This window comes from Mirounga leonina, unplaced genomic scaffold, assembly GCF_011800145.1.
Source record: "Mirounga leonina isolate KUSES-001 unplaced genomic scaffold, KU_Mleo_1.0 Mir_114, whole genome shotgun sequence".
Taxonomy (NCBI): Eukaryota; Metazoa; Chordata; class Mammalia; order Carnivora; family Phocidae; genus Mirounga; species Mirounga leonina.
The window spans coordinates 4,898,608-4,914,747 of record NW_023270265.1 but is presented as its reverse complement, the minus strand read 5'-3'; the positions used below and the strand labels follow the sequence as shown (position 1 = coordinate 4,914,747).

Sequence of the window (16,140 nt, the reverse complement as noted above, 5' to 3'; positions counted from 1 at the left end):
TGTTTTGTTCTTTAGAGAGGGAGCAGGGGAGGGAGTGCAGAGGGAGAGGGAGAAAGCGAATCTTAAACAGGCCCCATGCCCAGTGCAGAGCCAGGTGTGGGGCTCCATCTCACAACCCAAAGATCATGAGCTGAGCTGAAACCAAGAGCCGGATGCTTAACTGACTGAGCCACCTAGGTGCCCCTCTTGGTTTTTGTTTTTGTTTATTTCTTGCTGAAAATACGCAATAAAATTATATGACTTGAAGCTTAACTCCTTTACCCCCGCCCCTTTGCAAGATGCACATTCCTTCCAACCCTCCCACCTCCTCCAGGTGGAGCAGCCACTATCAGCACCCCCTCATCACACCACGCTCACTGGCTATTTCCCCTTGGCTGCACTGGAAATTCTAGCTGGAGGTGCTGTTTTTGCCCGAGACAGAAGTGACCTGCTATTAAATAAACAGGCGTTTGAAACCCATCCCCTCGTTATGTTCTGAAAGCCAGAGGTTGCCACAGGACAGTTTCTTAAATCAAGACAATTTCCAAGCAGGAAGAAGATGTAGGACCCTGGCATTATTCCTCTCCCTCGTTTGTTAGCAACGGCTTGATTGAACGTGGAGAGCAAGCCTGAAATGCCACCATCAGCCCTGACTACCCTTTAGATTACCACACAGCTCCTATTCCCTTGAATGTAGTTAGGCCAGCTTAATGTCAAGGCGTAACAAAGATACTTGTTAAATAATTTCCCAAAGCTCTGGCTCAATCTTTAATTTGTTTTTATTTTTCCCCCTCTTTCCCTCTCGGCCCTCGGTCTCACTTTGGCTTCTTCTCTCTCTTTTTTTTTTTTCCTTTCCTCTATGCCAAAGGGTACGCCATTAAGTCGGGCTGATTTAAGGGCCGTCAACATCAACCTCTGTGACATGTGCGTTATCCTGTCAGCCAATCAGAATAATATTGATGATACTTCGCTGCAGGACAAGGAATGCATCTTGGCGTCACTCAACATCAAATCTATGCAGTTTGATGACAGCATCGGGGTCTTGCAGGCTAATTCCCAAGGTAAGGACAGCCTGTAATACTTCTCTGCTGTGCCTACAGGGGACAGGGGCTGGCAAGAGGGATATCCTTCACTCAGTAATTCAAAGAGGCTCACATCAGCCTGCCTGGCAGTGACACCTGCGGTTGCTGGGATGGCTTTCAAAGGGGCATCCACTGCCTCTTCTTACCATCGCGGGAAGCAGGCTTGAGACCTGAACACCCACACTCAGAATAGGCTGCCGTCCCAGAGAGGAAAGCAGCCTTTAAATTGCCACCCCACCCCCCATGGGGCGCCTGGGTGGCTCAGTCGTTAAGCGTCTGCCTTCGGCTCAGGTCACGATCCCAGGGTCCTGGGATCGAGCCCCATATTGGGCTCCCCGCTCCGCGGGAAGCCTGCTTCTCCCTCTCCCACTCCCCCTGCTTGTGTTCCCTCTCTCGCTGTGTCTCTCTGTCAAATAAATAAAAATTTTTAAAAAATAAAAATAGGGGCGCCTGGGTGGCTTAGTTGTTAAGCATCTGCCTTTGGCTCGGGTCATGGTCCCGGGGTCCTGGGATCGAGCCCCGCATTGGGCTCCCTGCTCTGTGGGAAGCCTGCTTCTCCCTCTCCCACTCCCCCTGCTTGTGTTCCCTCTCTCGCTGTGTCTCTCTCTGTCAAATGAACAAATAAAATCTTTAAAAAAAAAATAAATTAAATAAATAAATAAATAAATTGCCACCCCCTCAGTCTTCCCAAACAGTGGCTTGATGACCAGGGTCCCCTGATTAACATCAGGCACTGGAAAGATGCTGCCGGAACAATTCCCAATGTTTCTCTCCAGTATATATTTTTGCCATTGACCTCTGTTAAGCTTTGCCATTGTTATTGCTGCATGGGGTTGTTAAGCTTTGCCCTGTTATATGCCGACCTACGGATGGTGACCCCTGGACAGTGGGGACAGTATGGACACGAGAAGTCATTTAGCAAGAGGTGATGCTCATCAGGTCACACATTCTCTGCAGGAGGCACGACAGAGTTAAATGATGCACATCTGCCTTCTCTTCTCTGCCCCCATCTTCCTTGTCATTTTCCCTGGGATACTGGGCAGATAGCTGCTAGTAAAGATGTCATCTAGAAGTCTCAGGCAGCACAGCCAAACCTCGTAACAAACAGCCTCACTAATCAGGGCCTCGGCAGGATGGGATGTGAGGCCTCGGTGCAGGCTTGCTGTGAACAGCAGGATCATTGCCATAAGTGTTCCACCAGATGGGTGGCCTTGGGGGCCTGATGGGGGCCTGAATCCCATCATTCCAGGACCAAAGGTGGAGGGAGCAGGGCCCATGAGAACTATAGCTGCTGGGATGAGAAGTGCCATCTTACTGACAGGGGAGAGCTCAGCTCCGTCATGCCGCCCAGACCGGTCATGCTGCGCGTGCATGACCTTCTGTCAGCTCAGCACCATCTCCTTCCCACAGCTGTTCAACAGTGCAACAAAGCTGGGAACAGCCGTTCCTAGAATCCTCTTCTCTGCACGGTTCTGGACCAGCGTCTGCCAAGGAGAGCGGGGCCCAGGGACGAGATCTGGAATTTGGAAAAGGGAAAGAAGCCTTAGTTCTTTGGAGGCAGCGGCAGCCTGACCCTGAGCAGATGCGAGGTTCAAAGCGGCTCTTAGGGGAGCTTTCTGAGCATCACTGGCTTTGCTGCTAGGGACTGAGGGGGCTGCTGTGGTCTTTTTCGAGTTGCCTTGAGGTCTCCAGCACCTCCTGTGGAAACTTCCACCTTGTGTTGCAAGTGAAACGGCCCTTCCAATGGTTGCGTCCATGTCTGATTTTCTTCATACTTGGAATAGAGTGGCTTCTAGTCTTCATTGCTTTTTTAAAATTCAAGTTTGTTAACTTATAGTGTAGTATTGGTTTCAGGGGTAGAATTTAGTGATTCATCACTTTACATATAACACCCAGTGCTCATCCCAACAAGTACCCTCCTTAATGCCCGTCACCCAGTTATCCCATCCCCCTACCCACCTCTCCTCCAGCCACCCTCAGTTTATTCTCTTAACTATAGAGTCTCTAATGGTTTGCCTCCCTCTTTATTTTTATCTTACTTTACTTTTCTTTCCCTTCCCCTATGTTCATCTGTTTGTTTCTTAAATTCCACATGAGTGAAATCATATATTTGTCTTTCTCTGACTTATTTCGCTTAACATAATACCCTCTAGTTCCATCCATGTTGATGTGAATGGCAAGATTCCATTCTTTTTGATGGCTGAGTAATATTCCATTGCGTATATATACCACTTCTTCTTTATCCATTCATCAGTTGATGGACATTTGGGCTCTTTCCATAATTTGGCTATTGTTGATAATGCAGCTATAAACATTGGGGTGCAGGTGGCCCTTTGAATCAGCACTTTTGTATCCCTTGGATAAAAACCTAGTAGTACAATTGCTGGGTCATTGGGCAGCTCTATTTTTCTTTTTGAGGAACTTCCATCCTGTTTTCCAGAGTTGCTGCGCCAGCTCGCATTCCCACCAACAGTGTAAGAGGGCTCCCCTTTCTCCTCATCCTCACCAACATCTGTTATTTCTTGAGTTGTTCATTTTAGCCATTCTGACTGATGTGAGGTGGTTTCTCATTGTGGTTCTGATTTGTATTTCCCTGATGCCGAGTGATGTGGAGCATTTTTTCATGTGTCTGTTAGGAGTGGCTTGAGGCAACCCTGACTGATCCAGTCTGAAGCCTGGTTTTCACCTCTCCATGCCACCAACCCCTGCCTGTCCCCCAATCTAAATCTTGGTATCCACTGCTCAGCTGGGCTGCAGGCAGAGCAACTTGTCAAGGCTCTGAACGAGAGTCTTACCTACCCCGCTGTGTCCCGGAGAGCCAGCGCCTGCCTCCTGCCTGCACTGCCTGTGCAGGGAGTGCAGGTGACAGAGGATATGAGGAGACAGTCAGCTGACCTCCTAGGAAGTGGAAGAGGCAAGCCACCGTTTGGTCCTGCCTTTAAGTACTTGTTCTTCCATGTATGTCCTCCCAACTCTGCCCCAGCGTGGGCATCCCCCGAGGAGCTTGTTAGAGATGCAGCATCTCATGCCCACCCCAAACCTCCTGCGTCCGAATCTGCATTCTAACGGGGTCCCCAGGTGACTCCTGTGCACTGCTCTAAGGCACAATAATCTGCAAGCTAACAACACCCGGTCCAGTGAACAAACTGACCGACCCGATCAGATGCTCCTCTTCTCCTGGCAGGAGCTAGCAAGGGGAATGGAGAGAAGCAGAGGCAGGAGAAGCACTCCCTTAGGGGGCGGGGTGGGGGAGATGGAACTGAGCGGGAGGGGCAGAAAAGTGCATGTCTGTTTTCTCCCAATTTAATAATTGTGATCGTTAAGGTCCATAGATCAGAATCTCAATGCACAATTGAGTTACGTGTGCATCTGACATGGGTTTTCCTTCCAGCTCTCAGAAACCAGCTCCCAGCCTCTCAGATCCTAGATGATGGCCAAACTGGTAAAAATGCTTTCCCTCCCCTCTGCACATACTCAGTTCTCAAAAGCCTTCCCTTTACTGTCTTTAGCATGGGAATAAGCAAGGAAAATAGGTTTTGGGAGGAGATAAGGAAGAAAGGGAAAGGGAGTTTAGTTTTCTTACAAAAACAAGAGAAGGGCACTCCTTCTTTTGTACGCCTATCCCCCTAAACACACACACCCATGCACGCATGCGCGCATGCACTCACTCATGCACGCACACAGGCACGCAGGGGCCAGAAGAAGGCAGAGGATGTATCTTAGGGCTTGTGGCTTAGAGGATGTATCTTGGTCCGCAGTGGAATGGGGCCCATGCTGCCAGCAGCCGGCAGGCAGTCTGTTCTGCCCTCAGTGAGAGACTGTCAGAATTATAGACGCACTGAGCCCACATTTCCCCTTGTTTTCTTACTCTGTCTGCTCTTCTCTTGCCCTTGGTTTCTAACACTCTCCTCTGGGGACACTCTGACTTTCCTGGCCATCAGCACAGGAAGTGACTTTCTCTCTGATGGGTGAGTGCTCTGGGTTCACCTTGGGCTGCTCATCATGCAGCGCACTCCTTGGGTTCGTCCCAGCCCATGGGGCTTGAGGGACAAACCAGGTTTCCCTGCCACTGTGTCCCTCCTTGAGACGCTCTGGACCAGGAGGAATGTTCATTGGCCTCAGATATTCTCACTACCCTTCATCTGGGCATTTGTCACCACCACACTGCAGGTGAATTGGAATTAGAGTACCGAATGATTTTGTGTTCCTCTTTTCAGTGGGCGGAGGCAAATCTAACTTGCCCTGAGTGATAATGACAGAGCTTTCTGGCCACTGCTACCCAGTTTTCATTATGATTTATTCTGTAGTCCTCATAAAACCCCATCGTTTGCTTTGTCTTGAGAGCTACATGACCATGTCTCCAGAACTCAGCAGGACAGAAATGTGGACTCAGAACAAATGTGTGTGCTTTGGGGCCAAAATACCCATGCATTTTTATGGCAAGTTTTCCTAACATGATACAGGGTAACATAAAAAATGTATCTTAACACTGAGGAGGTAGAGTCTTTGTTGAGATTTGTGTTCAGACACTTGCCACTATGCATTACTTGGTCTCCGAGACCAACAAAACCTCTTTTCCCTTTTTCCCTCTCCTCTATTCACATTGCCTTTTGGTGTTACTGTTCTAGCCCACATGGTGTCAGAACTGACCCAGCCTAGGGATTCTGGACCAGACACTTTCTGAAAGATTTGAGATGTGATGCCTGGTTGTCAAAAACAATTACAGAGAAAGGTGGCATACCCCATGCTGGATGGTATATCCGATGTGACAGTTGGGTCTATGAGATGCAGTTTTAATATACAGCAGGCAAGACTGCAGTGACAATTATATAAAGCAGGTGAAGCTGCTTCTTGCTGGTCAGCAAACATCAGCTCAGAACCACTTTACAGCTCTTTACCAGCAACTAAGTGCCTTTATTTACAGAGTGCCTGTCACTTCCCTTTGGCTGGAGAGCTGGTGTATTATTTAGCACGCATTTATCTGGGGAAAACATTTCAATTTAAATCAACTGGTACAACAGTGGCTCTTGCCAGACTGTTTCCCTGTGGTTCTAAAAGACAAGAACTGAGTGTGATCTTGAAAGGGAGGGTGAGCTGAGGAAGGAAGGGTCCATTCTCAGAGAGCCCCTTGAGTCAGTACCTGAAAAGAGGGAACATGTGATTGAGTTTCCCTTTGTGCTTTTGTATCACATTATGAAACGAGCATCTTAGAGTTTCTTCCTGGTTAACCTTCTCGTGAGGATAACTCTTGAGAGAAAGAGAGAGGAATAAACGAGTGCCCACTATACATCAGGCACTATAAAAGCCCAGAACACAAAGATGACTTGGATGCAGCCAATCACTATCCTTGAGGGCTCAGGTGAATGGAGGAGGTACCCCCATAAACAATTACAGTGCAATGAGACAAGGATGAGACTAGAAATACAAGAGTACGTAAAGCTCCTCACTTTATATATTTTAAGGAGTTGAGAAAGCTTCCAAGAAGAGGTAACATTTGTGGATGAGTTGAATACATGTGGCTATTGAGCACTTGAAATGGGGCTAGTGTGACTGAGGAACTGCTTTTTTCCCTTTTATTTAATTTATAAATTTAAATATAGGCATGTGGCTAGTGGCTACCCTATTGGACAATGCAGGTCTAGAGCACAGGCTTATAGCCTCGTTAAGGGCTGGGATGATAGGAAGATGGTGATTAAATCCACCTTTTAAAGAGATAACAGGCAAGAATATGAGCATGGTTTAGATGTGGGAAGAGATGGCAGCATGAGCTGTGAAGGGAGACAGTTGTCGTAGACATGAAGGGATGAATAAGCACTGACAGGACAGCTGTAGTGATGTCAGTCACAAGGGCAAGGCAGAAACTGAGGTGGATTTGAAACCGAAAAGATAGCCCATTGAAGGCCAGTTGGGTGAGAAGGAGGTGTGGATGAGCAAGGATGAGGAGTTGATAATGACTTTCAAGGTTGGCTACTGGGTGGATATAAAAGTGATGAAATAAGCTGAGAACTCAAGAGGAGAAATAGGCTTCTGGCAGATGGTAAAGAATTTGGTCCTCATCCATCTGAGTTGAAAGTAGGATATCTAACAAGATATCTAAGAAGAAATACAAACATACAGCTATAGGGATAAAGTTAGGTCTGAAGGTATAGACTTGGAAATCATTGGTGTTGGGCAGGGTATAGGCCTTGAGTGTGGATATTTCTCAGGGAGAGAAAGCAGAGCAACTAAGAGAAAAGGGCCAAACCTGGAACCTTGGAAATGTCAACACCAAAGGGACAAACAGAGGAAGAGAATCCAGTGAAAGGGGCTGAGGGCAAAAATTTAAGGAAGTAGGAGTGATGCTGTCAAAGGGGAAGAGAGTTGAATAAGTTCCAGATAGCTGTTTCGAATATATCCTAATTATTTGTTGCTACATGTGTTTCCTTGAGTAGACTTTGAGCTCTTTGAGAGGCAAGGACCCTTCTTCTTTTGCTCATCTCGATGTTCCCAGTGCCCCAAGCACAGGAGCTGACAGAGTTGATATGCCATAAGAATGTGTTGGGCTGAACTGATTTGAAAGGAAGCAATGATTAGCACTGTCAGATACTATAAAAAAGTCATATAGATGAGGTTCTAAAAAAGGCAATGGCACATATGACCCTCAAGAAGTTGTTGATGACCTTGGCAAGAATGGTTGAATAACTGATTGCCAGTAGAAGCTGGCATTCAGGGGTCTGAAGCATTAATGGGAGGTGAGAATTTGAAACCATATATTACTCTTTCAAGTGCTGATAGGGAGAGAAATAGGATATTTCAGAGTATCTTGTCAAAGAAAAGATTTCCTTTTTCTTTTTAGCATGTGGAGAAAGATACCATATTTGTTGGCTACAGTAGACTGAGGTGACACCCCATTGAGAGGGAAAGGTTGAAGCTTTAGGGGAGAGTTGTTAAATGATAGAGAGAGGAACAGAGACAATCAGAAGATGATATGGCCTTGAAAAGGAGAAGGAATGATTCCTGTCCCTCTGAGACAGAAGGCTAGATGGGGAAGATGAAGCTGGAGGCAGCTCAGTCTGTTCGCTCTACTTCCTTCACAAAGCAGCCAGTTTGGTTTTCCCTGAAGATCTAAGGACAGGCCAGGACGATTGGGATGGGGAACTGATGGTGACAAAGGTTGAGAGCAGACATTACAGTAAACATGTAAGAGAGATGGCTGGAGCGAGGTGAGAGCATGAGTGAGCATTGGGGAGGGCCAGCTGGGGTTGGATTTGTGATGGTGCCATGATGCTGGTCAACACAGCTCTTTGATTTTCTCTGCAGTTCTTGGCAGAAACAACAGAAAACATACAAAATGGCTTTAGTCTGGGATGGAGACTCAGAGGAGGGGAAGGATTCCATGGAGCTGTTGAGAGAATATGAAAATGAGTGGCCACCAGGTCTAAGATGGTAGACAGACAAGTCAAACCAGTGTTGGGGCTTATAGAAAGGGAGACCAAAACAAAGCAGGAAATAAATCCCCATGAGGTCGAAGAACAGGGTGTGAGGCAAAGGCATGGGAGAACTGAAGCGTGGGAGGTTTGATGTGAGAGAGGAATATGTGATGAGCTTGGAGAATGAAATATTCCTTGCAGAGCCAGAACAGAGCTTGGTGGTACTATGCTGAAAACCGTTCATCCGCATGAGAATTCGGAGTCCAAAGCCAAGCCTGTCCCACCACCACAGGCAGCAACAGCAGCACCAATGCTCATGAACGTTTGCTGCCATTCTGTGCTAGGCATTTCACCAACTGAGATGATATGCATTTCTTAGATCACTGGTTTTCACCCTTGACTGCACATTGTAATCATCTGAGAAACTTCTAAAAAATTTTGGTAGCTGGGTTGCACCTCAGCAACTGTGGTTTAACTGGCCTGGGGTACAACCTGGCCATGAGGAGTTTTATAAACTCCTAGATGATGCCGTGTGTGGCCAGGGTTAGGAAGCACTGCCTGAGTTGGTCCTCAGAGGTGGTGTGTGTGGTAAGGAGGTTACCATTTTGATTGGAAAGAAGAGAAAACTAGGCCTTGAGGAGTGAAGTAGTGGTTTTAACCGGGGTCTCTTGGCCTCCCAGGGATCCCAAACTTTAAACTATTTTACTTCTTTTTTTTTATTTTTTATTTTTTTTTAAAGATTTTATTTATTTATTTGACAGAGAGAGACACAGTGAGAGAGGGAACACAAACAGGGGGAGTAGAAGAGGGAGAAGCAGGCTTCCTGCAGAGCAGGGAGCCTGATGCGGGGCTCGATCCCAGGACCCTGGGATCATGACCTGAGCCGAAGGCAGATGCTTAACGACTGAGCCACCCAGGCGCCCCTAAACTATTTTACTTCTTTAGGACAATGCTGTTGGCTCAACTAGTTGGTCTGCCTTCTTTCTTTCCTATTATCTGGCTTGTCATCAGCTTCCCAAGAGTAAAAAGCTTTAAGTGGAGAGAAAGGGGCTAGGGGATGTGCTGGAGACCAGGCTCTGGTTTCTGCCTACTAGCTGTATCTGCCATTTTGTCTCTGTCATGTGTCTCATGGTGATAAGTGAAGGATATTAGTTGCCCAGTGGACAGGCCTTCCTCCTGATCATAGCTTTTGAGAGACAGCGGTGCAGAGATCTAGCACCACCCTGCTACTAAACAGCAACAATTGCTCACCGCCAGAGCCAGCTGTGTGTTCCCCTCAAGAACTTGAGTTTCTTCAAGAAGATGGAGCATGTGTATTTCAACCTCGGGGTTAAATTTGGATGTGGTGTTAAGGTTACTCTGTGGTTCCCTTTCCTGTTCTATGCTCTGCATTCCTCAGATTCACGCTACCTGTCCTGAAGGTGTCAATCCAATTCCACAAACCCTTATTAAGTACCTGTTGTGTGCCCAGACTGTGCATGCCAGGCATTGCTGGGGAGACATGGGTACCATGAAGCACATTCCCTGTCCTGGCAACCTCCTCTGCAAATGTGTAGATCTGCTTCCGAATGCTGGTCTATTACCAGGAAAGAATTACAGTCTGTGGAGGCCAACGTGGGACAGGAAGAAAAAGAGAGTGGGTTTGAGAGACACTTTGAAAAATGCACAGGATTTCACCAGGTGGAAACAGATAGAGCTGGCTGCAGTCACAGAGACTAGAAGTAAGGGGGCAGGGGGACCTGGAGACATGTTCGAGGGACAGTGATGAGTATAATCTGGCTGGAATACAGGCTATATGTAAGACAGTGGGGACACCTGAGGCAGAAATTTGGCTTAGGCATTGAGGGATTTTTTAAAATTTTGAGTTATGAAGATATAAATATTTCAGTAGGCACTGGGGAGCTACAGCAGTTTTCAGAGTGAGAGAGATGGGATTGGACCTGAGCTTCAGGGAGATTGATCTGGCAGCCCTGTGAAGCATTGTTTGGAGTGGGAAAGAAGAGGATGCAGGGGTCTGGGTAGGAACTGTGGTTATCCAGGAGACCAGGAACCTTGAACTGGAAAAAGAAGGGGACATTATTTTACTGTGAGGCAGAGTAGATGTAAAACAGATTGCGTGATCATGAACTTCCTTCTCAGTGACAGGGGACAGCGATGCACTTATAGAAAGAGGCCTCAGTATGGAGGGTCTGGCTGCGGGAGAATGTGGTGTTGGTAAGTTGGGGTTCTATCCAGGGTTCATTTCTATATAGGATTTGGCAGAAAATCAGGAGACCGCAAAGAGAAGATGGGTGGAGATGAAGTTTTGCATCCAGGAGAGGGTCACAGCTAAATGTCCGCCCCACTGCTCATGCTCTATGAGTGGAGAAGAGCATCAGAGAGAGGTCTGAGGAAAGAGAGGTGAAAGGCAGAAGGATGAAGAGCATCTTAGAAAGGGCAGAGGAAAAAGTTGGTAGAAGCTGAGGCTCCACGAGCTGAGCTGGGCTCCCAACTTCCCAAGGAAACATGTGTCAAAGATGCAGAATGAATGTCCCCTGACTGCTTTTCCTCACCGCTCTAGGTTTATTTTTCTATATTCTATGCCTCTCTATAGCCACCAGGTTAAAAAAATATATAGTGGCTTACACAAACACACCAATAGGTACACAAGCATGTCCGTTTGTGCATACCAGCACACATATGTGCAGACACACACACACACACCATGGTTCCTCCAGCCCTCCATGACCCTCAGCCACGGTGACACGAAATGATACCCACACATAAGCAGATGCTCTCCCTTGTCTGCCTTTCAACAAAGGTTAAGAGCCTCCAGTAGGGAATGACATTTTTCTTTGGAAGTATGGCCATGGTCCTTGGAAAGACAGCATTAATTGGGGGCATAGGGTGTATCCTGATGTCTGAGATTTCTTTTACTGTTCCAGAGAAGAAAATGTGACTTCTCTTTTATCTTTGGGGGAGGCTGTATGGATTCTCAGACCTCAAAATTATTGAATGGCAGAAGTCAGGATTCGAAAGGACCTTCCTAACCTGGAACTTTGGGGCAAAAGCCACAGGATGGAATGTAATGAAGACCTCTGAGCATTAAGTTTCAAATAATCACTGAAGACAGGCAGCATAAACCTTGTTGATAGAAATGTGATTTATTTTGAGTAATGGTTGTTTCATACTGGTCGTTCTGAGAGGGAGTGTGTCAAGAGCTATGAAGGTTTGAAGGAAAGAACTAACAAACTCAAGAATGTCGCCAAGGGGATGGTCAGAATGAGGAAATGCTGGGACAAGCTGTCACTTGCCAAGCAGTCAAGAGAATAGGGGGTAGTGGGCTGAAAGGGCCATTTTATCTTCTGCTCCATGGGAAAAACCAGGACTGATGGCTAATGATGAAGGAGAACCAGATTTTAGCCCCACATAAGGAAGACATTTCCAGAGCAGAATGGGCTGCCTAAAAATGTAGTGAGCATTCTGTCACCACATGTCCACTTGCCAAGGGAAAGTCACTGATACTGATCTTTGTGATGAGAGGGACATTGGATCAGATGAGTTCTTTGGTCCTTTATGACTGAGGGTCTGTGGTATTTTCTTTATTTTTATTACATGCGGATCTGCGTTTTCGATGATCTACATTCTTACTCCAGAGGGAGCACTGTGGCGTTTGGTGGGATTGCGGTTCTAACGGGTCTTTCAGTGGAAGCTTTCAAGTCCTTCCAGAATGGCACTGTCTCTGTGTCTCAGAGGCCGTGGGCAAGCAGCTGCACATCTGGCTTTTCTGTTAATTTGACAGACCACCCCCAACTTCAACTCCCATATCACCCTCTGTCCTTCCCAGTGTCCCCCCTTTTAGTCCTCCCCCAGCCTCACCCCTGCACACCCAGGCCGCTCCCCAGCCCCCCACCCGCACCTACACACAGAGCCTCACACACATTCTCCCGCCCCGAAACCAGAGAAGCATTTTTTTCAGCTGCTCCCTGTATAACATGCATTGCCACGATAGCCTCTCTTAATCCTGAAAGGGTGGTGGGGGAGAAGCCATTTCTCTCTACCCACCGAATGAACAAAGCTCCGTGCTAAAATATTTTTCTTCAGTTGTAACTGAAACTGCTGTTGGCTTCAGTCCCCAAAACCAGAAAGACAATTTTACTTAACTGTTTAGAGATTTATAAATACCACGCTGGAGTAGCCTCTAGGTAGTAACTTTAGATACCCGGCCCAATAATTTTCTTTTATTGGTTTGTGATTTAGGTCTTATTTTGAGTCCTCTATAATAAGAGTAGTACATTTCATTAAAAGAGCTTACTAACCAATAAAGAAAATCTGGCTTAGGGCTGGAGCAGGTCTCCAGCATAGAGAGGGGCCTGCCCTGGTGCGCCTTCTCGGCCGACGTGACGAGACTAATCTCGGCACGGGGGTGCACGTGTATGTCAGCAAAGCAGCATGTGTGGCTGCTTTCTAAATGACTTCAGCTTGGGAGAATTTGTCCTACGCAGCATATTTGACCACATGAGGGATCCCCTTAAGACCACCATTGACTATTCTGGTAATAGACTCCCAGCGACAACAACAAGGAAACACAGACACAAGGGTAGTTCTAACAGGAGACTGGAAGGCCTGGGCTCCTTGCTGAACCTGTGGAGGTTTCTCGACCTTCCGTACATGAGGATCTTCCTTGGGGAGTGGAGGTGGGGGATTAAAAGTAAAAACGGACCAAATCACCTTTTCCTTCTGACTGCATGCAGAGCGGATAGAGTTCCCCACTCGGGCTGTGCCCAGCTTGGGGCAGCGGCAGGGAAAGAAAATCTTAGCTTCAGAAACAAAAAACAGATGTCGGGTGGTGCTGGGCCGAACTCATCGTCCCCACATCAGGCTTTCCCCCTTAAAACTTGTGTGTGTCATTAATGCTTTTTTAAAAACTGTAAGTCCTCTTTTTACCAGGTGAGCCATGCACCAGGTGCATTAATGTGCAATATCTCATTTAATCTTCCCGATAACCTATTAAGGCAGAGGTCATTTATCTCCATTTTACAGATGAGAAAACTGAGGCCCAGGAAAATTCAGCAACTTGCTCAAAGTCTCGTAGCTTGTCAAGAGCACATGGAGTTGATGTCCAAACTGATTCCAAAGCCTGTGCTTTCCTCAGCACATCGGTCAACTCCATAAAAGAGAACAAGTGCTATTCTCATGAGAACAGGCCTGAATCTATACGTCTGCTTTTAAGGGTCATGGAAGCATCCCTGGGCATGCTAAACTTCTCCTTGCACCCAGGGACTAAGGTTTTTTGGGGTTTTTTTTTTTTTTGTTGTTGTTGTTGTTTTTTAATGTTCTTGTTCTGTGCATCCCCATTTTGTAGCTCCCTGGCCCTCCTTGCCCCAGCAATCAGAGACATTGGGATTCTCTTGGTCCCGGTCTTCCTTGCTGACCAGCTATACAAAAAAGAGTAGAGTTGAGAGAAGTATGAAGAGCTCTGCTTAGCCTGCCTCTGTGAGCCGTTTAATTGTTGGAGCTTTTTTCCCTGTTAATATAGATTTGATTTTGGAGCTGTCAGTACATGGGTGGAAAGTTTGAGACCCTGATGTTGCTTTCTGTTGTCCAGACACTTACAAAATATTTCCGGATTTTATAGATTCATCCCACTCTCCAAGTGGACGTTTCCATAAAAAGCAGTAGATGAGAATAAACAGACCACACTAGCCCCCAAAGCCTAGGATTTCAGGTAGAGTGTGATACTCCGAAAATGGTCCAGATAAATGGTCCTTTGGGAGGAAAGTGTGGTTATATAATCAAAGAAAAGTAAAAGAAGTCTTGTCATCCTATGGACTCTCTAAGGGCCCTGATGAGATTCTGGATGAGTCAATCAAGAGTTCTTTTCCTGAACAATACTTTGTTTTATACCCCACGGCTGAGGTTAATGTTCCCACTCTTCCCATGGTCATGCTGTCATGGAACTCATGGGATCCATAGGAAATGACACAAACATAAAATAAGTTGTATGGCACAACTTGAAACACACATATCTAACAAATATGGGGTCAGGAACATTCCAGAGTACCTTGCAAAATGCCTGGTGTGAGTCATTTGTAATTTTCTGAGGCATGAGTTTAATCCATATGTTGTGATGGTAACGCGCAAGCCAAGAGCCGGCAAATGAGCCTAACCAATCATCCAATGGATTTTTGTCTTTATCCATCTATTTATAACCAAAAACTCGTATGAAGTCCTAAAACCTTTATTTCTTTTCTTTAAAAGGGCCCTGCAAAGAAACCAACTGATTTTTAAATGACTTTAGTTCTGGATTTATAGAATATTTAATGAATATGAGTGGTTCTTAAGTATTTCAATTATACTTCAAGGAATGGTCTAGTGGAAATCATCCCCCAAATTCTAGAACAGCAGCATAGTAGTCATTGAGCATCTTGTTGCATATTTCCAGTAAAGTGTTTCTACTAGATTTAAGAGCCTCATGGATGTCACCACCATGTGTGTTATGAGAAGACAAGGGCTGCTTTGGGCAGCAAGGGTTGCAGCCAGGGGCTCTAGAGTAAGTGGAGTTGAATTTGAAAATAGGAACATTATCAATAAGTAATAAAGGGGCTACAGGCAGATGGAAGAGGCTGAGGAGGAGTAAGAGAAGGCTCATAAGCAAGGAAGGCCAAGTGTAGTTCACAAAGGGGCTCTTGGCTATGTGTCTGCTGATGATACAACAGAGGGGCCTTAAAGGTCTCAGGGTGTCAGGAAAGGATTATAGGTGAGGTCACTGTTGACCTGGATAGGCCCTCAAAAGGATGGCCTGGTCTATCATTTCACTGATCTCCCCACTCCCATCAACTGTTAGAAATATATTTAAATGTGTAGCACAGCACCTCACACCCAGCAGAAGCCTGTAGAGGTTTGTGGAGTGAGCAAATGAATGATTTAATCCCCATTTCTGTTGTTTGTAGTCTGTGCTTTCTTCGTTTGCCCTCAAATGAGGTAAAGCAGTTGGATACTTTGTAAATACCACATCCTTTCCTTCCAGGCTTTAGTCACTCTCATTGATTTGACCACTGGCCACTGGGCAAGGGCTATAAAGACCCAGGATGTTGAACTTGTCAGATTTGTCCAAACGTTCTCTAGTAAATCACCCCAGTCCTTTCACCCTAACTAATAGCTCCCGATCCTCAACCTTTCCCTGGGCTCATTGCAGGTGGTGTTGCCCAATACCAGCCCAAGCCCTGAGGAAGCTGTGGGACCGAGACCTCCAAAGTTCAATAAAGGGCAGAAACCATCGCTGCTTTCTGCTCCAGGGAGCTTTGAATGGTTTCGGAGAGCTTTCCTGGCCACGTGGAGATGGTCCCTTCTCTTAGCAGCCGACTAGCCAATGGTGCCCCAACACCTGGGCAGGAAGAATTCAGCGGATGGGTTTTGTCGCTCTGATTTATGATGCTGAATCACAAATGGGGCTGTCAGAGTGATGACACAATCGTTTAGGGTCAGGAACCAGGTTCTAAATCCTCCTTGTGGCCATCATGTGTTATTTGACTTTGGATAAACACTCTATGATTTCATTGCTTCATCTATAAACTAAGGTTTGTTAAAGTGGCCCCACCTAAGTACCCTGAGGGATCATGTGTGAATCTAAAGAGGTGATGGCCACAGAGGGGTTTTATAAAACATCAACAGTTGTAGAAACAGGATTC

The 16,140-nt window shown here is 46.4% G+C and overlaps 1 protein-coding gene across 13 annotated transcripts in view; it reads left to right on the top strand.

Moving 5' to 3' along the window:
• KCNMA1 (potassium calcium-activated channel subfamily M alpha 1) overlaps positions 1-16,140 on the top strand; it is a 725,292-nt gene that overhangs the window by 655,257 nt on the left and 53,895 nt on the right. For all 13 annotated transcript variants that reach the window (XM_035022513.1, XM_035022505.1, XM_035022592.1 and 10 more), the window contains one exon: positions 848-1,040. In XM_035022513.1, the coding sequence (XP_034878404.1) occupies positions 848-1,040 (193 nt within the window). The remainder of the gene's footprint in view (positions 1-847; positions 1,041-16,140) is intronic.